Consider the following 27627-nt stretch of genomic DNA (forward strand, 5'->3'; position numbering starts at 1 on the left):
GCAAAAGATGAATTCTGTCTGATGAGGTGCGATGACGTGGCTTACAAAATAAAAATAGAGTCGGCGTCCCTATTTGTCAAGAAAGTTGCCGTAGCACCTCCGGTGAGACTGGGACACGCCCAGGCGTTACTCTCGACAACCGCGAAGTATCCCATAGATAGGGTGGTTCTAAAAAATTTCTCCATACCTGAGGGTACACGCGTTTCAAATCAAGAAAATCTGTTTTTAGGGACCCTACCAAAATCTATCGTTATAGCCATGGTCGACAATGACGCATTTACCGGCTCCTACGAAAAAAATCCATTTGCTTTCAAACATTACGATCTTGAGTTCCTGGCCGTCTATGTAGACGGTCAACAATTCCCCTCCAAGCCTCTACAGCCTAATTTCGAAGCTGGTACGGCAGTGCGTGAATTTTATCAGTTGGCGATGACGACAGGAAGACATCTTAAAAACCAGGCACTCTCTATCGACAGGGCTGATTTCCTGAACGGATACACGCTTTACGCGTTTAACCTCACGCCTGATGAAGACTGTGGTCAGCACATTTCCCTCATCAAGTCCGGGAATATCAGACTCGAAGCTCGATTCAGACAACCGCTGCCGAATACCGTTAATTTATTAATTTACGCCGTATTCGACAGCATCATTGAAGTGTCTAACCGGCGACAAGTACTAGTCGATTACTACTGAGATGAATACTCTACAACTGACCGCTATCATGGATAAAATTACATGCAGGACTCATTTTCTCGGCGTGCTACCGAGCGATCAACTACCCGAAAAACCGCTTAGGATCTTACCGTCGATGGCCGTCATAAACACCCACCCTGCTCGGCTACCGGGAGAGCATTGGGTTGCCGTTTATTTAACCCAAGAGGGAGCCGCTTGTTTTTTCGATAGTTTTGGCAATCCGCCCAACAGCCCTCGCTTTCCAATCTCCATCAATAACTTTTTAACTGGCAACAACGTCGACGTGTTATATTCCGACAGACGCGTCCAGGATTTTTCATCAGATACCTGTGGTCAGCATTGTGTGTTTTTTCTCTATCATTTAGTCAGAGGTTACGACTATAACCATGTGATGAAACTATATACCAATGATTATATCAAAAATGATAAAATGGTATCCCTCTTTGTAAAGAGATTAAGACCGCATGTTTGTAATGATAAAATGTTATCCTGTGTCCCCTGTGTGCAGACGTGTTTGACGTATAAATAAAAAAAGCTTGAAACCATTATATATTTTTAGCGTCTTTTATTTAATGTATTTGTTAAAATTCCAACCATCGCTTTCGTTTGAGAGCCGGCGATTTAAACACCGAGTCTTCGGGGTTTGGAACCGTGTAAGGCGAATATCTTTGTGTCTTTTTATAAGGTCTAACACGGGGAGGGCTGCCGGGTTTACTCTTTAGAGACTTAATCTTGCGTCTGACCTGCTGATTCGGTACTGTAGAAAATGGGATGTTTAATTCGGCAAAGGCACGTAGAAACTCCGACCATCCTCGAGGTCTCCGTTCATCCCTAACGTTTTGCGGTGCCGTAACATTTTTTAACAAATCGACCATGTGCGACCCTTGTACGGCTTTACCCCTGAACACAAACTCCCCCGATTCGTTCCACGTACTTAGCGCTTTAGCTTTAGACATCTTGTCTAATATGTATCTGCTGTTTTTCACACTTCTCGAAGGTACGTTCTTCAGAACTTCATCGACAATGTCCTCCCCCTCAGCTCTGCCGTCTTCGACATTATTATCACCACCCACTGGTTCGTCTTTATGGCTGAGATCAGTATCGGGTAGGGAAAGCGTTAAAACACTGCTCTCACGATCGCCTTGTTTAACGATGGTCAAAAACCTACTCAGGGTATTGGTGTAAAGTTTGGCTTTTTCGTACGGATTCAAGTCAGTGCGACGTAAAATATTTCTTATGCTATCATCCAAATCGTTTTCCACGCTCCGTTGAATGTTCTCGCGAACATTTTCACTCTTCATCTTATCCAGTTGATGGTGCGGGACTAAATACATCTTCTCGGCATACTCCATCCTATCGATTTGCTATTAAGCTTGATATAAACGGTACTGCGACGCTTAGAAGCGGCAATAGGAATCCGCCCTTCTGGTTGAAGACTCGTTTCTTGGCCGTAATCCCAATTTTTTTATCGGCTATAAATTTGATTTCGGCTTTTCTCTTTTTCAGTTTTTGGTACTGTTGCCTATTGACCGGGATGGTACCGTAGAGGATGTTAAGCGCCACTTCACACAACGCTAAAATGAATTCGTCGGACGACGATTGTAAAATAAGACGTCGCTGTTTAGGACTGGATTTATGTAGCAGTTTTAACACCGGCAGATGTTTACAAAGTCTGGCGGACATGACGTTTGATCACGTTCTTCTTTTTTTCGGGATATAAACCACTTGACGCTCAGAAAGCAATCCTGTTCTGAGACGGTACTGCTCCGGAGTTTTTGCTTTATAGTCTATCATTAGATAGCCGAAAGGACGGTCGACTGCGTCGTGATAACACTCCATAAAGTATTTTGTGTTTCCCGGGTACATTTGACATCCCAGCATCGCTACTTGATTGACGTCCCGAGGATTTTTAAACAGTATCATATAATTGGCATTTAAGCTTATGGTTCGGCTGGACTTACCCTGTGCAAATAAATTTTGCACTATGTAAATAGAACTGAGATTCCTATGGTGACAGTATTGTGTAAAAACCCGTTGAAGTTCCACATTACCACTAGCCTGCTCCATTAAATCATCCACCACGAGCAGGTTTGTCTTGGTGACAGGCAGTAAATCATCATCATTCAGAGTCTGGGGTATTCCTTGCACAAATTTAATGTCATACAATTGAAGTAAATCATCGTACAAAGTCTGCCAACAATCATACAACCAAACAATGTTTTCAATTTTCTTGGAAATGATATTCAAACCTTTTTCCAACAAAAGTTTTACAAAATAAGACTTTCCAGAATTTGACGGACCGCTCACGACACAAGAGAAAGGGTGTTGAAGTCTGAAATCAAAATCGGAAACATCCTGAGAGCCTCTGTGCATCATCTGATCAGTAGCCATAAGGAAGCGTGCTAAAGTCCTGTAAAAGTCTACGTTTATTGTACACGACCTTGAACCTTTTAACGACTGATTTGTTGTGCAATGTGAGAGAGCTCTTATTTCGTACAATATTCTCGCTCTGAGCCAGGATGTATTTGGATCTATCATGCGACGTCACATAACTGTCAACCAGACCAATCAGGGATTCGAGACAGATAGCTTGTGAATTTTTAGCATTCAGGGTTATCCCTTTAGCTTTCATACACACTTTACCTTTGGCCGTGGCAAAACCGTACGATTTGGGACCGCTCGACGAAAATTGTGATATAAAATCCCCATCGTCCAATTCGCTAGTCAGATCTCCTAAATAATCCCCCAGAGGAGGCTCCCAGTCCCCCTCCCTAGACACAAAAATAACACTATCTGTGTCAGAGTATAGCAATCGGCTGCCGAGTCTGTCCATCAATTCGTACAATTCCAGTCGGGCGTGCGCGGTGGTAAAAGCACCTACAAAAACGTTTACGTCACGCGCCTTGCAAACATCCTCTTTGGATGGTTTATGCTGGACGAGCGCTACGTCATCTGAAACGAATGAGAAATACGACAACGTGTCGGTATTGCCAAAAACAATTCTGGTGAAATCTTCGGGGTCGTTCACCAGAGTAGTTTGAGGCAAGTTCTGTCTTAAAGAGAAACGTCCCCATAGCGAATTCAAAATTAATTTCGTTATTGCCCTCTGGGCGGCGTTGTACTTAATCTTTTCGGGGTCGAGTTGAATCCCCTCTTTTTCAAAATACTCACGAATGTAAGTCTCTTTCTCAGCATCCGTGACGACATTGGACGGGTAGCCGGACGCTTGTTGTTTCAAACGCAAAAACGTTTTTACGTATTCGGCAAACAACGTGTCTGACCGTTGCGGAAAATGCCAAACCTCGTCTATCTTGCCCACCACATATCCCTTCTCGATGGCTTTTAAAAGCTCGATACTGACCCAACAGCCCGTGAGCGATCTTTCCTCGTCCGTGTGACTACAACTCGTGGTCTGGTTTTGCTCCTGAGCGCAGGTTCTGCATAGCGGGAACATGAGTTTTCCTTGACATCTGTAAGGGAGAACCGGGTGCAGTAATTTACGCGGAGGGTACACGGTCGCTTTGATAAGTCCGTAATAATTTTCAATCGGTTCAAAATCTGTGAATATGATTTGGGGGTGTTCGATCGGATAGGTTTTCCTCGCTTGACAATATGGATATAAGCTAGTGAAATCGAGATACCTTATTTTCTCATCACCGGTCACTTTGTGATAAAGTTTGTAGGCGTTCGTTCTGCCACCGTACAACGCATCTCGGGGGTTCAATCTCTCCGGGGCGGAATAATCGGCCATAAATTCTATCACAGAGGGGTCGGTCTTTTTCATCCGGTTCCATTCGCATTCCCAAAGAACTTCGATTTGCAAACCATACGCGTTCCGCAGAATTTCAATCTTATCGTCAAACTCGCCCCTGAGAACCCCGTAGGGTACTCCCGAAAGGGGGTGGCTATGATGGGGTTCAAAGCGACAGCAATGACCATGGAAGACACAGCCGGCGTACTCTAAACCGTGCCTAACACCGTCCTGCTCGTAGTACCCGTCTAAAAAGTACTTACCGATCGATACTTCACCATGGTTTACGGCGTGGTGAACGTCCACGTTTCGAGTCTTTTTTACATACTCTAACCATTCGATCGAACTGCTTGAGTAGGCCTTATTCTGATGGACGTACGCTTTGTTATGGGTCAGCGCAAGCGTGTTTCTGTCGAGATAATGTGTTTTGAAGACCCCCATCGCACAGCTGGCGATCGTCGTGAACGCAAAAGGGTCAAGTTTGGTGCATTGTATGAAAGACTTTCTGTATGTCATGCACCCTTCGCGTAATAAGACGACGTCGTTAACGCCGTACGCGTACAGTTCTTTCTTGAAGTCAAAGAACTTACCCTGAACCGTGCTGTACCACGCATCAAACTTTTCTCTGTCTTTATCAGACATGTTATCGTAGTTGTAGAACTTTTTGTCGGGGTATGGTCCGAAATAGTTCTCATTTTCCACCCTGTTGAAAAGATGCGGAAAGTAACCTTTTTCAGTCGTCGCTAAGTCTAACGCCGCGGGCATTTTGGCCAGAGCGAATGGGAAAAATGAGTAACTGTCGATATATCGCTGGGAGAATGCTTCGTCGTACAACAGAAGTAATTTGCACCCTTGCATTATGACCTCAAGCGCGATCCCGACTTTGCTAAAATACTCGAGGATTAGAAAGGAGTCAAATCTGGAGGCGTAATGAGCGATGAAGCAGTAGCCTTCGTATCGAGGTTGTCTGAAATGGCTGATTAGCTTAGCGATGCAGTTGGTACCATGAGCAGTAAATTTCTTACCTTTGAATGTGATGGCGCAAACAAAATTAGCCACGTGCCTACCATTTTCGTAACGCGTTTCAAAATCATAGAAGATGTATTTCTCACACGGTTCCTTAGGCTCTAGAGGTTGTATGAAGCATTGGTGCTCCCCATCGGCCGTCAGTCGCTCTCGACAGTGCATGCATTTGTCCGGGGCGCAGATGTGTTTACTTTTTTTCTTGTCACCCGGTTTAACGTTGTAACGTCTGTTACATAGCTTACAGTATTTAATAATATCACAGACTGGGTATTCATGACCGGGAGGCGAGTTTTTTTTATGCATTTCGTAACAATAGGGTGATTGACAGTAACGCAAACAATCTGGACAATGTATGATTCTTTTAGGAATCGTGTAACAATCAGCGGCAAAACAAACATTGCAGACGTACTTACATCGATGGTCCCTGCGGTTGGTGTAAGATTTGTAGCAAAATGGACATACGTATGGCGAACCCATGAACCCCGTCAAATTCAGTATCATGTAGTAATGATCATTGTGTAGGTAAAGGAAAATCGTTTTTGGATGGGGTTCGTCAGAATTTTTGTACGTTTCTAAGACCATGGCGTTAGATCTGTGAAATACGACGATTTTAATGTCTAGCGCACGTTCAAACGATGCTATGTCGTCAAGACCGATTTTGTCTTGGATTGAGAAGCCTACGCTGTTTTGGATAACGCCAGCCAGTTTTTCTAACTCACTCTCGGGCTGTTGTGGGTTAAGGAAATGGGCGATACAGATGGAAAAGCACAAATTATTTGAAATATTGTTTGGGCAGAATAAGCTCGTCTTTTTTCTTTTAATTACCTGATCAACGGCCAGATCTGTAAGTTTTCGACGGCCTCCGCCTTGTCTGTTCATTGCTACTGACGCATCAATTTCAACGGTTTGGTCAGATAGTAACCGATTGTTACTCTGTAAAACTTTTTCAATTTGATCGAGAAGTAAATCCACGTTGTAATTATTACCATGAGTTAAAACCCCGCTGACTGGTGTTTGGAGACTGGGAGCTGACAATGTAATATTGATTACGGAATTGTGGTCGAATTCTCTAGCAAAATTAACAATCCCATTGACCATGTCGTGTAAGTAAGTGTGATAAGAGGCCAAATCTGTAGAGTTAATCTCTCTCAGATTCGTAGTCCTTCTCAACGTCACACTATTGAAACGAGGTCGTGGTAAAACATGATATCCGTTAACGTCCCCACCCTCACAAATCAACCTGTCAATGTCTGTGCGACTTAGAGTCTGTGTAGTAGTAGTAGAATCGACATTACCTGATGTGGATGGTTGCGAAGTATCATTACCGCCGGGGTGGTCTGGTGGTGGTTGGTTGTTTAAAACACCACCAAATTGTACAACAGGATCACCGTCTACACTTGGCATGTGATCGTACAAATTAATATTTGGATTTACAGCTAATTCGAAAAGATCCAAATTAGCGAAGGGTTGTGAAGATTCTAAATTAAACAGATACTCTTCTAAAGAATCAGGAAGTATACTTAGCATTTCAATTTCGTCGGGTGACAGTTCTGTGTCGTCTGCGTCAAAGCTTTTAGCAACGTCCATTTTAGATTTCAGACCAAAACATGAAATAGTACAAAGTCAGAGTATATGTAAAAATCAGAGTATATGTAAAAAATCAGAGTATATGTAAAAAAGTATAAAAAGCAAAACATAAAATAGTACAAAATCAGAGTATAAAACCATAAATGAAGTAGTACAATATAAAAATCAAAAGCAAACATAGCATATAAAATCAATACATGATTTAATGGAACACTTGTATTTTACTCATCTGACTGTTCGACGAGAATGAGAAGAAGATGATGAACCAAAAGTACTAGTTCACGATGGTGTTCGTTGAACACACGTCCGTTTCTATTGATACGTCGAAATATTTCATCAACCAGATTTTGAATAAATCGATCTTGCGCATCGATTCTGCTATGTACCTGCAACTGAGAGTTGTGAAGATCATCGCTCAATGCGACTAATCTACTACGTGTTTCTATCTGTGTGTCACGAACCTGAACGTGCAGTGTCTCTAATCGGTTTTGTGTTTCGCTGTGTGCATCACGAAACTGTTGTCTCAATGATTCTATTGAATCAATAAGCATATGCATCAGAGGAGTAGCAGCGTCGTCATCAACTGCCTGAGACCCTCCCGCTGGGGCTACTTCTTCCTCAATGGCTCCTTCGTCTTCTTCCGATGATTGACCGCTGTTTTCATCAATTGTTTGAATAGTGTTTACGATCGATACCTCATCGTCGTCGTCGAGCTCACTTGCCCAAGAACCACGCTCCCATGCTTCCAGTTGATCACTATTCCAAGTCGTCACATCATCGTGCTTTCCGGTCGAACCTGTTGTGTAGAAAAATAACAAAATTCTTAATGGTCTGTTTCAATTTGGATTTTTAAACTTATGATAATGTAGTTAGTCTTACCGTAAAACCCGGTCGTGTCAGGACTGTGCTGCTGACTGCTTGCGCCAGTGGTAGATGGTCTGGCTGACTGATTGTCAGGCGGGGTAGTAGGGGAAATGACGGGTGGGGTGACAGGCGGGGTGATAAGTAGAATGACCGGAGGGGTGGTAGGAGGTGTGACAGGAGGTCTGGCATGTGATGTAATAGGACTGGGGGGTGGGACGGCTAGTGGAATGGCTGGCGGGGTATCGGCGAAACTGGAACCGACGGTCTTTCCCAAAGGTTCGTCGCTTGGTCCAGCAATCTCACCGTCATCGTCATGCGGACTGGAATCGTTGGTCTTTCTAACCTTTCTCAAAGGTTCACCGCTTGGTCCAGCACTCTCACCGTCATCGTCGTGCGTGGTGGAATCGTTGGTCTTTCTAACCTTTCTCAAAGGTTCACCGCTTGGTCCAGCACTCTCGCCGTCGTCATCATCTTTCGTAAGATCTATCACAGCCGATACTGTAAATTAAAAATTTTGTTAAAATAAATGGAATAAAATAAGTTCATTTTTAATTTATAAAACAATATAAATTACAATAAGTTCATTTTAATTTATAAAACAATATAAAAGATAAGTTCTCACATGCATCATTAATGGCTTGGAAGGCGTTCAATTCAATATTCGGGTTATTCGAGCCTGGAAAAATATAAAACCTGTTTATGCATGAAAGACAATTTAGTGAGCTGATTTTACACACACACACACACACACACACACACACACACACACACACACACCAAACGTGAATTTAAAATAAATTAAAAAATAAAATAAATAAATAACATTTAAAAAAACAAATAATTAAATTTTAAAATAAATCATTTAAAAAAAATAATTTAAAATAAAATAAATAATTAAATATAAATAAATTTGAAAAACAAAATAATTAAATCTAAAAAAAAAAAAAAAAAAAAAAAAAAAAAAAAATGGAATATAAATAAATTAAAATAAAATAAATAAAATTAAACAGATTATCAATCATAAAATAAATTATAACAGCTTGTCGTAACAATAACAAACCACAAGATGGCAGTATTTTACAAAACAGGAGGCTGCAATAACAAAAACAACCACGAGATGTCAGTATTTAAAAACAGCTTGTCGTGCCAATAACAACCACAAGACGGCAGTATTTTACAAAACAGGAGGCTGCAATAACAAAAACAACCACGAGATGTCAGTATTTAAAAACAGCTTGTCGTGCCAATAACAACCACAAGACGGCAGTATTTTACAAAACAGGAGGCTGCAATAACAAAAACAACCGCGAGATGTCAGTATTTAAAAACAGCTTGTCGTGCCAATAACAACCACAAGACGGCAGTATTTTACAAAACAGGAGGCTGCAATAACAAAAACAACCGCGAGATGTCAGTATTTAAAAACAGCTTGTCGTACCAATAACAACCACAAGGTGGTAGCAGACCAGTATATGTATTCGGTTTCAACCACAATCGAGGAACAATTTTACCAAAAACAGGATGTAGTTCTTACATCCCCAACGCTAGGGTTGCTGTGGCATCGGTTTAACAACAACAACAACGGCTGGGTTGAATGACCCCGCTTTTCAGAAAGTGTAAAAACAGACTTTTATGTTTTAAAACATCACGAAAACATAGCGACCTATCTCAAAAACCATGTAGACGACAGAAAAATAGTTTGAGTAAACAATTACACGTAGAACTCATAGAACATAAGTCACAGTTAGCACGCATATGATATGATAAGCCAATAACTTATAATAGAACATCAAAATGAGATCAGACGGGCCAGCGTTAGAACACAATCAGAGCAAAGACGTAATGAAAGCTTAGATGTGGGGAAAAACATTTGTTGTGAACATAAAAAGACAAAACCAAATGTAGCATAATGGCTAATCAACCGACGGGGGTTAAGGAAGGCCTAGTCTTTTCATAATAAAAGTCATGGGAAAACGAACAAAATTATAATTTTGTTTTTCTGAAACATAGACCAAAACTAGTTGACAATCAGATTTATGTGTCTAGGACAGAGTGCGACAACCGGGAAATTATGATATGATAACCCATGTTTTGACAAAGCAGTTTAAACATTGTTTTTAGATAAAACAGCTGCAATACCAACCAAGCAACTATAGTAAAACAATGATAAAAACAGTAATGAGTTATGCCTAAAGTATAAAAACAGATAAAGCCAAGAGATAAAAAATAGTAGGCAAAGTAGTTTAAACAGTAGATAAAAATAAAATAGTTAAAACAATGTTTTAGATAAAACAGCTGCAATAACAGTCAAAAAGCAACTAGTCATTCAATGATTTAAAACAATGCTAAAACAGTAATGAGTTATTTCCTAATGTATAAAAACAGCGTAGTAATATAACATAAAACACTTACTTTTTTGCATCTTGAAAAGGTGAGTTGGTCAGAGTCGGTAAACTGATGGTTTGGCTGAAATCCAAGCTCTGTATTTATAGACCTGTTGTGCCTGTGGTGAAAAACGGTACTTTCCCGAAAGATGTCGCTCTTGCATAAGGAATAAATTTGTACTCAGGAAATGCACATCACGAGTCAGGATCGAAACAGGATGCCAACACCCTATGCAACGCCAATAATCTATTTCAACCTGTCAAACGGACTAATAAAATGTCCACCATCTGTGTATCTTTAAACAGAAACGGCTAACACGTTAAACCATGCGTTGCAGAGATATCAGTGTTTATGGGCCGATTCAGCGAATACAGATCGTAAAGTCAAACGGACTGATAAAATGACCAGTAGGCTACACAAAGTGAAAATAGACCGTTTAGTGCGTGCAAGAGATAATGATTGTGCACAAAGGCGCTTACATCAGCTTTTCTTGAACACATAAGTTCGGGAGTTGTAACTGTCTATAAACATGTGCGATTAAGAATTGTATTTATTTATTTATCTAAAACTAAAATCCCCTGTTACCTAATATGGAATAGGCTAGTGAGGAGTAGGAGGACGCACGCTTAGAAAGACAGACACATGCACGTGCACCGTAAACACTGAATGAGTGAGACGCCGCGAGATGGAGCTGCGAGAGAGGGGGAGAGAGAGAGAGAGAGAGAGAGAAACACTGACATTTATACTTTATAAAAGAACGGTATGTTTTTCAACCTTGGTTAAATTATTTTAAACGAACGGTATGTTTTTCAACTTTAGTTAAATTAGCAAGATAACCATTTTAATGTATACCCTTTTTTATGTAATATGATTTTTATTCTTTTGTTTATCAAAAACAATTGGATCAATAAGATATTTATTTTATAAGCATTTAATTATATACTTTTATAAAGAACTGAATGGTTTTCAACTTTAGTTAAATTAGCAAGATAGCTATTTTATTTTATACACTTATAGGCCTAAAGAACGGAATGTTTATGTAATATGATTTTTTTATTCTTTTGTTTATCTAAAACTGAATTAAATGGTTTCAGTAGATTTTTGCTAAGATATTATTGTATATCATTTGTGTGAAATATAAAAACATGATTAGGGTAACTCTTTTTTCTCACTTTTGCTGTTACCTCAGGAATGTGGAGGGGGTCATGTCAGAGGACACACACACACACACACACACACACACACACACACACACACACACACACACACACACACACACACACACACACACACACACACACACACACAAACACATAACTGAACTGGACAACAAAGTCAAACTTTCTGTCAAAAAACAGATCACAAACACAGAAAATACACCCAGCTTGTGTCCACAAGAGATAATGCTTGTGTGACACAGTCTTCAAACTTTCTGTCAAAACCACATGATCTAAGGATAAAAAGGGTCAAATAGGGTCAAAAACTTTCTGTCAAAACCAAATGATCTACGACTAGCTAGGACAATAGGGCAAACCATAACAACATATGCCGGAAAGATAATAGATAAAAAACAACATATGCGGTAGATAAAACTGTCAAAACACATGATCGAACGGTCAATACGACAATCCATATTCTTATCTATACACGCCAGAAAGGGCGGGACAGCTCAACGGACAACCGGAAGGGCGGGGACCAGATGTCTTATCTAGGGGGCGGGACCGGAAGTCATCAATCATTTTGACAGGTGGTATAGGGTTATCACTACTACTGTCTGTTGAAGCGTGTATTTGGACTTGTGTGAAACATTGAAATTTAGATGAATTGTATGTAATAGTTCAATTTCAAGTGATAATGGAGTTATCATTTCCAGCTTAACATTTTCTGTATAAGAAAGTATTTAACATATCCCTGCCACAGACAAGGCTTTTAGTCCAAGACTAAAAAAAAATACATGTTTGGGCTGTTTTAACTGAAAGCAACTTGCTCTGACAGATCTTAAAATGTATCACTAGCCGCGTTTCCATTACAGATTTGCGCAAATGTTTTGCGCTATTATCTAAATATCGATAAAAAACTATTGCGAAATGACGGCGTTTCCATTAACCAATGTTATGCGACTAAACGTCCTTTTTTCTCTCGCGATAAGTCATTCCAAAATTCAAGGCAACGGACGTTGGTTTATATAATATCACAGCCACCGCATTAGACATTATTATTATTAATGGAAGGAAATGTGGCGTGTTATCCAAGCATTAATGGCAGGGAAAGACCCTTATACTGCGAACGACACATAAAGCCTAAGGAGTTTCTGGGTGTTTTGCCCTCATTTCTGCTCCGAGGTTTTGATTGTGGCATTTCTTTGAGATTTAGAATCCAGTATTCCTATAGGCTAATTATTGTTTCTTTTATTAATTTAATAAAGAACTCTGTCTCGTATTCTGTCCAAACGATCCATGTAGGCTACTTTTGTATCCATTCGTTTTTCCTTTTTTAACCCCTAATTGAAAAACGAAAAATAAACGGTTGTTGTCTTTTTAAAATGCAAAGTTGAACACCAAAATTTTAATTTGAACTGGCTACACCAACTGCTGCGCAAAAAAGTAAATATCGACGAATTTTCAGATTTTTGTTTATGACTTTTTGCCCCTTTATTAAACATTTAAAATATTCACAAATTAATATGGAAAACATGTCGATTTTACTGGTTTTCTAAGGCCAAATTAGAACTTGGAATTGATGTTTTTCCCGCAGTGAAAAATGTTTTTCCCGCAGTGAGAAGAGCCATTAATATTATAAATAAACTATTGTTTTGGCTAAAATCACATCTCCATCTCCGCTGCTAAGCAGACGGATTACACAATCAGAAGGTATTACCCTTTGATTCGAATTTGTTCGTTTTAAAGTGGACATTTCAAGCTTTAGCCTACACAGGCTATATTTTGTTTCAGTTCTCGCGCTCCAGTTTACGGAGATCATGAAAGTGCGTCTGATTGTTTTCTTTTATTTTATAAAAGCACAACGTTTTCTTGTTATTGTGAGTTTACACAAATAAAAGTAGTTGAGAATAATGTATTATTATTTTCTGTATGACCAGAAATGATAGAGTATTTTAAGTTGTTTCCACTGATAGGAAAATGCAAGTGTTTGCGCTCGCGCCTCCGTGTCATGAAGTGCGCGCTCCACACTCAGCTTGGTTCCTTTTTTGCATAAAAGCATCTTCTAAATATAGCCTATTAAATGTTATAATAAAATAATATAAAATTATTATTATTTGCTAGATACATGGACCTCAAACACACCGCGTCTTCTAAGTCAGGTGACTGTAAATGCGCAAAAACTGTTTCCATTGCAGTTTTGCGAAATATTCCTTTTTCGAATTGCCTGAAAAACCACCTCATGAGAGCGTAAAAACTTTTTTGCGATAAACGGGAGTTTTTGCGAAATTGACGTGTTTCCATTGTGCGTATTTTCAATTCGCAATTTCAATTTGCGCAATTTGAAGGGTAATGGAAACGCGGCTATTGTCATTGTTTTGTCTCAAGATGCACACCAGTAATATTTTATTTTAAAGGCACGTTCATATGCCCTAATTCAGTGGTTCTCAACCCTGCTCCTGGAGGCACCCCAACACTGCACATTTTCTTTGTCTCCCTAATCAAACACACCTGATTCAACTCATGAGCTCATTATCACATGGGTTAATGAGCTGATGAGTTGAATCAGGTGTGTTTGATTAGGGACACAAAGAAAATGTGCAGTGTTGGGGGTCCTCCAGGAGCAGGGTTGAGAACCACTAAAGCCTTATCCTGGCTTGTAAAACCAGGCCTTAATATCCTTTTTATTTGTAATATATGTATGGTCTTCTAACCTTTTTAACCCCCTGGGGTCGACGGTATCGCCGGCGATACCAGCTCGCTTTTTTTCAGTTCAGTTCAAAAGAAATAAATTTTGCTCTGTGGACTTTGATATTACAAGCAAGTTTCATACATCAATCGATTCTGTTAAATGTGTATTATTTTTGTGTATACTCACAATAAAAACAAAGTGTTGTGCTTTTTGCCAAATAAAGAAAAATAAACGTGATGCGAGTTCTGCCTTCTCTCTGTCAGTGTAGACCATTCTGAAACGCGTCCGAAAATGAACTGTAACTCAGCGAATACTCAGTCAAACAGGCATACAGACACACAGGCATGAAGCTTGAATTCTCTTCTTTTAAATGAGGTAATTTATATAAAAAACAAATATTCTCATCTTGTGAAATCTGTATTAAAAGAGAGCGATTCCAGTCGAGCTCATTAGAGCTAATTCAAATGTAATGTGACTCCGCCCACGGAGAGCGCGCGCTATTCAAACGCAAATTACTGAGGCAATCCAAGCAAACCTGTGAACGCCCCCATATCAGCTCGAGAAAACACAAGTTTAATCAGACCATTGTAGCCTACGTGTTTACACCATCTGGCAGCGCTGTGAGGAATAATAATAATGGAAAATCTACCTCAGAGTGCGGGTATTGCAGGAGAGAGGATCCGAATATGTAGTACGTTTTTTTTCCTTCTCAAGTTAATCGCGTTTCTGTGAATGAATGAACGGCAGCCGCAGAGATGCGCGCTGTTTATCACAGCTCGCAAAAAGACAGTTTAAATTTAAATTGCGTCTCTGTGTGAATGAATGATGATGTTTTAGCAAACTGTATTGCTATACTGAGTTGAGTAAAAATCGACAGAAATATGTTGAAATAAAATGTAGGCTATTTGTATAAGCAACGTATTAAACTGAAAATTAACATTTATATGCCCTAATATTTCATAAAAACAACGTTACAGTCAGGCGTTTCTGTTTGTGAATGAATGTTTCGGTTTTAGCAAACTGTATTGCTATACTGAGTAAAAATCGACTGAAATATGTTGAAATAAAATGTATTTGTATAAGCAACGTATTAAACTGCAAATTAACATTTATATTTCTTATAATAAAAATGAAAGACCTATGTTACAGACATATGAAAGACAACATTTCGTTGATTAGTTTTGGATAGATTATACATTTTTACTGTAAAATATCTGCCACCTCAAATAAGCTTTTGTTTGCCAATATTTGCTCATGTTAAACTGTACTTGTGTGAACTGTTGGGCTTAAACTTTAATGTCAACACCTTAAGAAATAAAATATAAGCCCAAAAGGTTACACATTCATTTTTTCCCACATAATTTGTTACACATACTAGTTTTCACACTACATACAAATATGTACATTTTCATAAAGGTGGGCCATTCAAATTTGAAGTTATTAGTCAGTGAAATGTGATTGGCTACTAGCATACATGTTTTGACCTTAGCCAAGTCATATTTTAAGTTTTGTTTTGACATCCAACAAAGAAGATTCATATTGATTTTTAACTTTACCGATCCTCCAGTTACAGTGTTACAATTTCTGTTGTAGCGGCTATAGGTCCAACTTTGACACAATTTGGTGTGAATTCTCAATGAAATATATTCTCAGAAATATCCCAGCATTCATTTCGGCATTCGAGGAAGGAGATCGAGGCAGGTCAATACAAGTCGTTTTTCAACAATTTCGTACGCTATTTCATCACTAAATTCACTTCTGAGAACATTTGATGCGAGAAATCAACTGTGTAGATTTCAAATATTGGCATTTTTACGAAAATTTATGGCGAATCGAAAATGTGCTCAAACGTTTTCAGAAGTGAGAATCTCCATAAGCGTTGCTTTATTGTTATGAATATACATTACATTGTAGTGTACAGTTGTAGAGTAATCCCTTGAGCTGAGGGTAGGCTTGGGCGATAAAGCCTGGTTGTTATCGTCAATAATTCTCGTTATGTTTGGGCACTGCAGACGGCGTCTGTGCGGCGGTATTATTGCGCAATACCAGCAAGAACACATCGTCTCAAACTGTCAGCGGCGTTCTGTGCGCTCGTCACCTTGTGAGTTCATTCTTCCAAGAACAACTAGCAAGAGATTCTCCCCAAGAACACAAGTCCGTTCTTTGCATTCTTGGTTCTGAGAAACACCCAACATCTATTAAATTAAGTTTGTGCGTTGCGTTCAGGAGAAAAATGTAAATTTGTGGAAAATGAGTGTTGCTCAATGAGACAGTTTGATTCACTTATATTGGCACAATGCTTCGATTAATCAAAATTAGTTTGATAACTTTTTGCCAGCAACATCCCTAGCTGCAATGTGCAAAATTTAGTGCAGATTGGACCAATGGCCTAGAAGTTTGAAATATTAATATTTATATATTAGAAAATGAAAATGGCAGAAATGTTTATAGACGGAAATAAATTCAGAGAAATGCATTTGAGGATTCATGGGAAAAAATTATTTTGTTTCTCGCCATTGTCTCTACGAATTACAGTCACTGATGCCCATACACTTTTTTTTGGCAGAAAAATAAGGAAGAAGAAATCACTACAGAAAATCAGTACAAACACAACAGGGTTCCAGTGCCTCTGGTTAAACCCTGGAAAACAACAAGTGTTGTGTACATACCAAACACAAACTGGAGGGTGAATTCGGTTTGTTTTCTGCAGCAATGCAGAGTGAGCCGGCGATGATGTACTGAGAGCAGAGAGAAAGACAAAAGTCAAGGTTTCTGCTGGAACATGTGACTTCTGTTACATACACTTACAAGACACAGCACTTTTTTGTATAATTGTGTTTCTTACGAAGAGAGATCCCCAGTAAGGAATACCACTAAAGACAAAGATGGAATCTGCATAAACTGTAGACACGATTCCCAACAGGAAAGTCCACAGACCAATCATAATCTGGACAACCTGTGAAGGATAAGAAAGTATTTTAAAGTAAAACAGTATCACACTTTGGGGAACAATATTACATAAACAATATAAATTTATAACAGCTGTAGTTAGGTACTCCCATTGCAAGTAATGGACAGATTTTTATCATCTGTAAATCATTCTACTCTGTGACTGATACACTATACATTTTTTGCATTGTCACTTAAAAAAAAAAGTTATGCTTTGTGTGGATTTACTGTGCTCTGAGCTTCTGCCTGCTTAATGGACTATGACTTTGGGTTGTGTTATTAATAAACTGCGCTTTATTTTCAACTGTTGTTGCTGAGTGCTGTCCACAACAACTAATACCACCAAATCATAACACTCACACTGACATAAACACATAAAAATGATTTGGGATTATGAACAATTTCTCACCCCAAGGGCTTTTGGTTGGCCTTTCAGAAAAGGCTGAAGTCCTTGAAGAGGTGAAACTCCTGCTAGCTGTTGTTGTCCATAAACAGGAACAGGAACATTTGTCCCAGTTCCAGCTGCTGGTGTTTGTGTTGGTGGTTGAAACTGGATGACAACCGTCGAAGAGTTCATGGGTATGACAGTGTGAGACATTCTTCTTTCTGAATCTGAAATTAACCTGTACAAAATTATAGTAAACCGAGCATAGATATGATTATAAAATAGATTTTATAAGTAAACAAACTTTGCAGTTTATTTATTAAATCTTTTTGTTGAAGAAACACTAGTAGTTTAGAAGTTATTAACTTTGGTTAAATTATTGTCATCAACTAGAATTAGACCTTGAAACTGTAACATGATAGTAGTTGAACAAACTCAGGGTTACAGGATTAGTTTCGAGTTGACAGAACCAAACCAATCCAACCAGGCTTGTTGGTACCATGACGCTGATCATCAACTTTCTCTGTCAACTCAGGCTTTGATCCTGAGTTTAGGAGTTTAGGTGTGACATCAGTAGCGAACAGCCAATCACGTGCTGAGAAACTGTGATTCACTTCTCTCTTCTCCAGAATTGATACTTTGCAGTCACGTGATATCTGGCGGGCAACAAACGCGGTTAGTGCATCCAATCGCACAACAACAATCTGACATGTCGTGTACACCTCAAAACACCAACTTTTGTATATTAAAACTGGCAAGATCCTTGATTAGTTTACTGGTTTTCGTTGCTAGAGAATGACGTTCTTACCCGCCAGCCAGTACAACTGACGTCACGTGCAAAGTATCAATATACTGAGATTGAAAAATATTAAGAATTAAAATTTTTTTTACAAAACAAGAAGAAAAGAGATGTTTATGAAAGAGGACAACTACAATAAAAAATCTTGCTATATCACTGCAAGTAAAAGTTATGAAGTTTGTTTATATAGTTGATATAGAAATTGTACATTTAAGCTCACATTTAGCCATTTTCTACAGCTTTATCTATTGATTCTTAAGCTTATTTATATACCTTTATATATTTATAATCATTTAAACTAAGTGCTTAATAATAATTGATCAACTAAAATTGTACATGTCTAATGGATTAAGGGAATAATAATTATAATTTGCTATGTACTTTAATTTGGAGTAGGAACAGGGGGAGTGACTTTATTACATCAGACATTTGTCACTTTGCTCTGATTACTGTGGCGATGAACACTGCTGAAATCTGAGCCAAATGGTGCCTAAATTCAAGGATTGGTGCAAACTAAACTGAAACCTGGCTATCTCTCTAAACCGGCTGAACGGTCTAGGCCCGAGTTCACTCTTCTGAGATAAGCCGATGTAAGTAAGATGTTATAAGAGTAACTCCTGGTACTGTTTCCCAGAATGAAAGGGGAAGCAGGCGGAGATCAGATGGTTAGGAGGGGTAAATGTGCTTATGTTGTAGTTTACAGCAAGTAATCTGCATGCAGGTTTGGAAACAACGCTGAATGATTTTGTATATTATTTGTATTGATACATTATTAATACATTATTTTGTACCAATATACACTAACGTTCAAAAGTTGTAATAATATTTTTCTGTATTTTTGATCGTATGAATGCAGGCTTGATGTGCACAAGAAAAAACATAGAAATAGTAATGTGTCCACATTTTTGACCAGTAGTAGGCTACTGTACTATTATACTATTGCTGCATAATTATCAAAAATGTTAAAGTCCTCACGTCACCATTTTGCATGTTGTTGTCCGCATACACTTCACATAATATGCCTATAGGTGGCGCCTGGGCTTCATTTAACCAACTATGATAGTTTGATCAAATGGTAAACAGTGTATCAATACATAGACTAAATAAAAAGTGACTTTAATACTACTTACTATTAATGCGACTCTTGGTGCTGGTTTTGTGCAGTTCTCTGTAGTCAATTAGCATCCATTGTTTAAACGACGCAGATTCAGAGCGCTTCATAAATGTTAATTTGTCTGTCCATCTAATTTTCAAACGATTTATGAATGACTGGAAAATTACCGCTCCACTTCACATTGTCCAATGAAATGTGAACTTGTTGTGCCAGATAACGATTGTTCGGTGTATTATACATGACAAACAGGCTTCAATGAATTATAAAATATTTTAAAATAATTTTTAATTGAATCGAAAAAACTACCTTTTATTATTGAAAAAAAAAAAAAGTTTTAGGTTTCAGGTTTATTCCTTCCTGCTGTCGAGCCATCACTGAAATAACTATATTTGGCTCGACGGTGGAATACCTACGTTTACACTAGTGCATTATGATTTTAATACGCTTAACTTCTGCAATGTTTACGCCTGCCGTCGACACATACATTACTCCGGAGACACACGCAACTTGCCTTGGCAACGACACCTCAGATTGACAGAAACGTAAAAATAAATCAAATTATAATCATAATTAATTATAATCAAATGCATTTTGTTTTATTGACCACAATATAATCATCATTGATATTTGTTTGAGAAGGGCACTTTTGATTAGTTTTGAAAAAGGGCAGGGGCTCGAGCAACCAATTATGTCATTTGTCCGAGACAGCAAATTTGTGGTTCCAGGAGAACACGGCACCTGTGACCACAATCAAGAAACGGAGGGATGGCTAGACCTGCAAAGGTACGAAAAGAGGGTGACGACGCGGTGGAAGGATTTATCTATAACGTGTCACCCAGACGGCAGAGTAGGAACAGTTCTCCGTTCTTCACCGCAGTGATTCAGAGCGCCAGACAGGAGTAACACAGAGTGGTCGTGTTCTCTATGGAGAATCAAGCCACCTTCACTCAAGCAGAAAAGAGGCCGCACAAAGTCAGGCGCAACATAAGTAAGCAGCCTAATTCTTTTTACAGATCAGCCTCACTGATGGCATGTGTTGTGGTTCAGTGCTGGATCACCAGTGGGCTCGGTTTTAATTAAACTCTTTTGCTTGTTCCTATAGGCTTCTCTGATCCAGACGGCTTCAACGTCTTGTGCTCTCGTGGGACGAGCGTGGAGGTGACCAGTCTGCGGTGCGCGCCGCCGAGCTGCAGAACCATGACTATAGAGGAGATGAAAGCTCTCGGTCCGAAGCAGAAGATGTGAATCGCAGAGCTAACATTTCCTGACCGCTCCTGTTTGTGGCCACAATGGATAGAAAACTAATGTTGTGTTTTTGGTGTGTTTAGATGGGAGAGCTCCACGGAAAGGTTGAACTTCATGGATCTGTGAGCAAAGTGGTGACGTCAACGGCTCGGACTGTGAGCTTAAAGATGTGCGGATCTGTGACGGGACGGGCGAAATAAAGGTTACGCTGTGGGACAGGTTTGTTAACTCGGCCGAGGGCGGCAACTCGTACAATTTCAAGAACCTGTCAACACAAGAGAGAGAGACGGGTGCATTTGCCTGTGTACTGGTTTGCCCAGAACCATAGAGCAGATCGCTGCAACAATAATTAGTTATTAACTTAGGGGCCGCTAACACAACACCATTTTAACTGAAAACTTTTAAGTTTAAGTTTAAACTTAAAAAACGCGAACCCGTGAGAACACTGATGGCGTGCACATGCACATTACAAGTTCAGTCAATAGGGATGCGCGTTTGAATATATGTGTGCAGGCGTGTAGTCCTTCCCTACAAACCAACCCTCAACAAACTACTAGTCTGGCCTTAAAATTTATAATACAGAATTTGTATCGCTTCCGCGTAGCCACGCGAACCGGAATTATCCTGACAATGCTTTATCTGTTGTGTTGTGACTGCAAACTCAGGTAAACACATAATCATTGTTCCAAAACAAAGCATTTAAGCTCTACCGGTTTTTAGCGGCTTTGAATAAAAAAAAAAAAGAATTGTGCTAAAAAAAAAAGAAAAAATTTAAATAAAAATAGAACGTGCTTTTTTCTCTAGAAGTCACTCTTTTATAGATGTTAGTATAAGCAGACAGTGTCTATTGGGCTTCATGGTTTCAATTATCTCATTATCCTGTTGGTTTTTCTGTTGCTGTTTACAGTAGTGATAACTACTGACAGGTTGACTTTGAGGGGTACATTACAGTTATGGCACATGTAATCACCTCTGAGTGTTATATTAATAATAATTCATTACATTTATATAGCGCTTTTCTCGGCACTCAAAGCGCTTTTACATATGGAAGGGGGAATCTCCTTTTTTAAAAAGAAAAGGAAAAAAAGGGCATGAAAGGGCTCATTCTAGCATTGCTATCATCACTGACAGAGTTCACAATAGTTTAGCTGTTATAATTTAAGTGTATATCATAATATATTTTTTGTTCTTCATTTAGGTGACTTCAACCCTTGTCTAGAGAATGTTTATTTTTGGGTCAACAATTGTTTAATACAAAGTACTGCAATATAAATTGTAAACAATCTCAGTTCTACTCAGTACATTTCTAAGCAATAAGTGAGAAAGTTGAGACAATAGAGAAAGAATGCAATATTAAAGAATACCAAAACTCTTCTTACTGAGTGGAAATATAACATTACCTGTACTATGAGCTACATCTTTATTGTTTTAAAAGGCCACTGTGGATATTCTTGCAAAAGACTTGGGTAACACTTTACTTGAAGGGGTGTGCATAAGACTAACATGACACCTTCATAATCATGACATGACACGTCATGAATATGAAGGAGGTTTTATGCATGTTTGTGAGAAATGTCATTAAGTGTCATTCGTACAATTATGACATTTTTATGCAAATATGACATTGTTTGAGATGTCTTTGTTATGACAACTTGACATAAACCAATACAGTTAATGACACTTGTAATAAAAATGCATAAAACCTCCTTCATATTTATGACATGTGTCATGCCATGATTATGGCATCATTTTGAAAGTACTTTCGTGATAGCTCACACAGCATAAAATGCCTTTCCTACTTGGTATTTTTGTCTTGTTTCCAGTCCAAATATCTAAAAATTCTTAAATCAAGATACATTTACTAGACAAGTAAAATGACACAAGATACTATGTCAATATTTTCTAGAATTTTTACCTTTTTGCTCAAAACAAGCAAAATTATCAGCCAATGGGGTAAGAAAGATAATATTGTTTCCATTTGAATTACTGTAAAGTATTTTCTTATTCTGAACCTTCTAGGGTTAGTTCACCCAAAGTCAACCTGAAGTGGTCGGTTTTCTTTTAAAAACGGTTTTCAGTCGGGGGACATTTTACAAATCTCGCAAAATGAGGAGGATAAAGAGGCTGCAAGTACTAATAATGTGGATAGATGCTGTAATGGAAACGGTACAGAGAAGCGTATGGGTCCGAGAACGTTGCCAGCTGTGGTGGGAAAACGGTTCTGCAACTTCCGGGTGCGAACTGCGAAGGCAAACATTTCAGTATATTTGCGATGTAGCCTACATGTACTTCGCACTCGACTATCGCAAAAGCTCTCAGTTCTGGAGAGAGGAGGGGGAACAATGACAGTGGGCGGGGTTTTGTGTGACGTCCACCTGTGAATGCAGACACGATGGCTGGATAACATTCCAATCAGAAGTGCATTTACACTTGTCTTTGCAATGTGTATGCAGACAACATCCGGATACAGGTCGCATGTTAATGCCAAGTGTAAACGCAGCCATAGAGTGAGTTGCATTTTTTCCCTGCCATTCACAACTCTTCAATGGTCTGTGTATAATAAAGTGTCCATTGGATGTGAAATTCAGAAACTTGGCAAATGAAGTAGTAGTAGTAGCGTTTTATTGTGGGGGGGGTTGGGGGGGGGTGATTGCATATCTGTATATATGTAAAGTTAGTGTATGTGTAGGCCTGGAGAGTCGCTACGCCTGGCATCCTAATCATAGCGATAACATTAACGTAGTATAACGTGTATGCTCTGTTTGGTTTAGTTTTAATTGTTTTTTTTTATTATTATTCTGTTTTCCCTGTTACTGAGTGCCCTGTTGTTGTAAGTTGACCTTGTAAGTTGTTTCCTTGTGTGTGTCAGTTTGTTCCCTTAGTTACTGATCACGTTCACCTGTTGTTCATTTAGTTACCTCATAACCTTTCCTTGTGTGTTTAAGCCCTTAGTTCTCGAGTATCAGTTTATTAAAGTTTATTAAAGTCTATATGTTGAATTCTCTATCGTTGTGGCCAGCAAAACATAAGTCAGTCATCTGGGAACTTTTTCTAATATTTTATGATTACTATGAATTCTGACATACTACTCATTTCACATGCTGCTTTTCAACTACTATATCATAGGGAGGTATGGTGTCACAGAGTCATATAGAACCATCTTGAAAAAAAAAAAGTTTAAAACTTTTTAAAAAAAAAAAAAAAAAAAAAAGGAAAACACAGTTAAACAGTTGAGTTTTATCATTTTGGAATCCATTCAGCAGATCTCCGAGTCTGGGGGTCCCACTTTTAGCATAGCTTAGCATAATGAATTGAACCGGACAGGACCATTAGCGCCTCTCTCAAAAAAATGAATGAAGAGTTTGCGATTTTTTTCTCCAGACCCGGAGATCGGCTGAATGGATTCCAAAATGATAAAACTCAACTGTTTAACTGATTGGTTGGAACACTATTTGTTTTGGTTTTGAGTGGTTGGTGAAACCAATTGTTTTTGTGTGCAGAGCTCAGAGCCTAGGCTGCCTACAGAGACGCATTTTTTTGACGGCATGCTTATGGGGCGGGCAGCTAGCGGATCGTTTGGAAAGATTAGATGAATGTGATACATTTTTTTGTGCCTGAAATCACTGATACAACATTTAACCCTCTGGGGACCAAAAACCGCCCGCGCGTTTTGCTCGTTTTTTTTTTTTAGCAATGAAAATAAACACTAAATGCTCTGTTAATTTTGATCTTTCATTTTCATGTAATACATCAATCGATCCTGTTCAGTGTCTATATCTTTCTGTATACTTACAAAAAAAATAAAGTGTTTTGCTTTTTGACAAATAAAGAAAAATTAACATGATGCGATTTCTGCCTTCTCTCTGTCAGTAAACTCCCATTTGAAACGCGTTCGAAAATGATCTATAACTCCGCGACAATTCAGTCAAACAGGCAAACAGACCCACGGGCATAAAGCTTGAGATCGCATCTTTTAAATGAAGTCATTTATATAAAAAACAAATATTCTCAGCTTCTGTAATCTGTATAAAAAGAGAGCGACTCCAGTCGACCTCATTACGAGATGATTCACAGTTGATGCCCCGGAGAGCGCGTGCTATTCAAACGCAAATTCTGAAAACCATTTCAGAGCTGTGAAACGCCCACATCAGCTGTAAACAAAGCGCGTCGCGACTCCTCGCGAGTGAGACATTATAGCCTACCTTATGGAGAAACGATTCCTCAGAACAGTGCTGATGAGGAGCAATATGTCCTGAAATGAGGAGCAGATTCCGCTGAGGAGTGAGGTAGGCTGTTTTCTTTTCTCACGTGTGGAATAACGTTATGGAATAACGTTAGTGTAGGCCTATGTAAACCGCAAAAAGATGAATCCCATTTCTATAATATGACTCGCCTTTCTGTGAGATGAATGAAGGGGACATATTTGTAAAGACTGTTTAGCCTAAATATGAATTGTGCGTCTGTGTGTAAAATAATAAACTGCTTTGCTATAGCCTACTGAGATGAGTAAAAATCGACTGGAATATGTTGAAATAAAATGTATTTGTATAAGCAACGTATTAAACTGCAAATTAGCATTTATATGCCCTAATATTTCATAAAAACAACATTACAGTCAGGCGAAGTATGAAAGACAACATTTTGTTGACTAGACTAGCGTACAGTTTTTAGGCTACTGTAGAATATACCGCCACATCAAAAAAGCTTTTGTTTAGCAATTTCTGCTCATATCTAACGTTATATATATATAATATATAATATATATATATATATATATATATAATATAATATATATATATGTATATATATATATACTATTTTTGTCAAAAATAAAGTCATAGACTAAGATGTTAGATGTTCCAATGTTGGCTATATTCAAACTAATGAATACACATGATAAAATGTAGGCCTATAATCTTTTTTTTTTTTTTTTTTTTACAAAGAAAGAGTACACTTGAAATATTGTTGAAATTGTAATTGTTGTAATTGTAACATTTTTAATAAAATAGCAAAACATATTTACGAGAGATGTAAGCGAAATCTTAAATGGTCAATATAAGTCTTCTTCTAAATACATCTTTTGTCCTTGCATTGTGGCTCAGTCAGTGTCACACCTGAATGAATGGGCATTAGGCAGAGTCATTATGCAGAGTGGGTGGGACAAACTACTCCTCCTCCACGCCCCCCTCGCATAATGGCTTTCCAAGCAAAACCTGTTTTACACCATTTAAATCAATGTATTTTTTTTTGTGAACGATAAAGCAAGACTATTTTCACATAATTTTGAAGCTAGAACTCAAAGGGACAACATCCATTAGTCAAAAGTCTTGTGGACACATATTTAATATGTGTTTTGTGGTCTTAATTCAGCAACTTTCATTTTTATTTTTTCCAATAACCACGCATAAACATTATTCTCTTAAAAATACAAACATCTACATACACGTTGCTCGCATATTATGGTAGCCCTGTTTGTGCTATATAGAGTGAATTTACACCTTAGCCATTAACATGTTTATAAATAACTGAAAAAACCACAAATGTCAAGGCATGTCAGAACATCTCAAGGGCCCCAAAAACACCTTGGTCCCCAGAGGGTTAACTAATCTTCATTGTGTGAATTTTATGTTAGTCCAAAATGACTTCCATTCAGGAATTGAATGTAGAACTTTCTGAGAAGTTTCTAGATAGGTGCACCAAAGAACAACTTTTAGAAATCACAGAGAGTCATGCTATCATTTTGACTGGAAATGATAAGAAGCGCAAGGAGGATTTGTCAAGAGCTGTTAAAAGCCAGTTGATAGCCAAGATAATTCTGGTTGTAGGAGATGATTCTGGCTTCTTGAAAGTTTAGAGTGGTCTGTTGGTTTGGCGCTAATTTCTGAGGAGTCAAGATGGCAACACCCAAGATAGTCTGTTCCGAAGTTGAAGGATTTGTCCACAATGTGTCTCCATTTTTACAATCACGTTCGAGTGATGTAAAATACTTCTCTGCAGTGGTTCAGGAGGCTACTCATAACAGTAGACTCATAGTTTTTGATGTGTAGCGGCACAAACGATTTCAGAGTGTGGAGAAAGACAAAAGTCTAGTGAAGCTGAGTGGTGTGTGTTTGAACAAGTCCCGCCAAGAAAAAGACAAGCTTAACACTTTTAATACAAGGTCTAAACTGTCTGTTATCAAGAAACTTTCATTTGCTTTTGATGAAGTGGTGGATCAGGATGTGGATCAAGAGAAAACTGGGAAAGTCACAGTGTAAGATGGAGAGGTTGTTTAACAAACGAGCAGTGGCTCGGAAATTTGAGGTTGGAGACCAAGTATTAGCTTTGTTGCCACCTGTAAGTAATCCTTTTCAAGCCCGTCCTTATCCGGTCCTCAAATGCCTTTCTGGACAGAATTATCTTTTGAAAACCCCAGAACGACACAAGGGAGTACAGGTTTGCCATATAAATCTTTTGAAGCCTTATTTTCCTCCTGCATCTTCTGTGGGGTTCGTAACCACTGTGTTAGATGATTCTTCACATTTGAGTGGGGAGGGGACTTCCTTTTCAGAGTTCCTCCTTGAATTGTATGGGGGATGATTGCATTCACTTTCCTTCTCAAGGAGTTATTGAAGGACGATTGAATAACTCTGAGATGTATTCAAAATTGGCTCATCATTTACCCCATCTATCTCACTCTGAGGAAAATTACATTTTTCAGTTAGTGTAGTCTTTTCCTCACTTGTTTTCTGATGAGCCTACTTGCACTACAGTGATTGAACATGACATTGATGTGGGTTCTTCACCAATTAAGCAGCATGCGTATAGGGTAAACCCTGTGAAACGGGACTTGTTGAAAAAGGTGACTTACTTATTAGATCACAATTTGGCTGAGTCCAGCTTTAGTGCTTGGAGTTCACCTTGTCTCCTTGTAAATAAGCCCGATGGATCCTACAGATTTTGTACAGACTATCGCAAGCTTAATTCCATCACTAAGCCTG

The 27627-nt window shown here is 38.6% G+C and overlaps 1 protein-coding gene across 5 annotated transcripts in view; it reads right to left on the reverse strand.

Annotated features, from left to right (window-relative positions):
• The window catches only part of LOC307157402 (membrane-spanning 4-domains subfamily A member 4A-like), a 49538-nt gene that overhangs the window by 13069 nt on the left and 8842 nt on the right, over positions 1 to 27627 (reverse strand). For 4 of the 5 annotated variants that reach the window (XM_079869332.1, XM_079869329.1, XM_079869331.1 and 1 more), the window contains 3 exons: positions 17514 to 17727; positions 17001 to 17111; positions 16825 to 16893 (listed from right to left, as the gene is read on the reverse strand). In XM_079869332.1, coding sequence (XP_079725458.1) covers positions 16825 to 16893; positions 17001 to 17111; positions 17514 to 17702 — 369 coding nt within the window. In that variant the 5' untranslated portion in view covers positions 17703 to 17727. Of the gene's footprint in view, positions 1 to 16824; positions 16894 to 17000; positions 17112 to 17513; positions 17728 to 17988; positions 18146 to 27627 lie in introns of all 5 variants that reach the window. The other variant, XM_079869333.1, reaches the window with a different exon arrangement.

Source organism: Squalius cephalus, assembly GCF_949319135.1.
Source record: "Squalius cephalus genome assembly, chromosome: 4".
In the NCBI taxonomy this organism is placed as follows: domain Eukaryota; kingdom Metazoa; phylum Chordata; class Actinopteri; order Cypriniformes; family Leuciscidae; genus Squalius; species Squalius cephalus.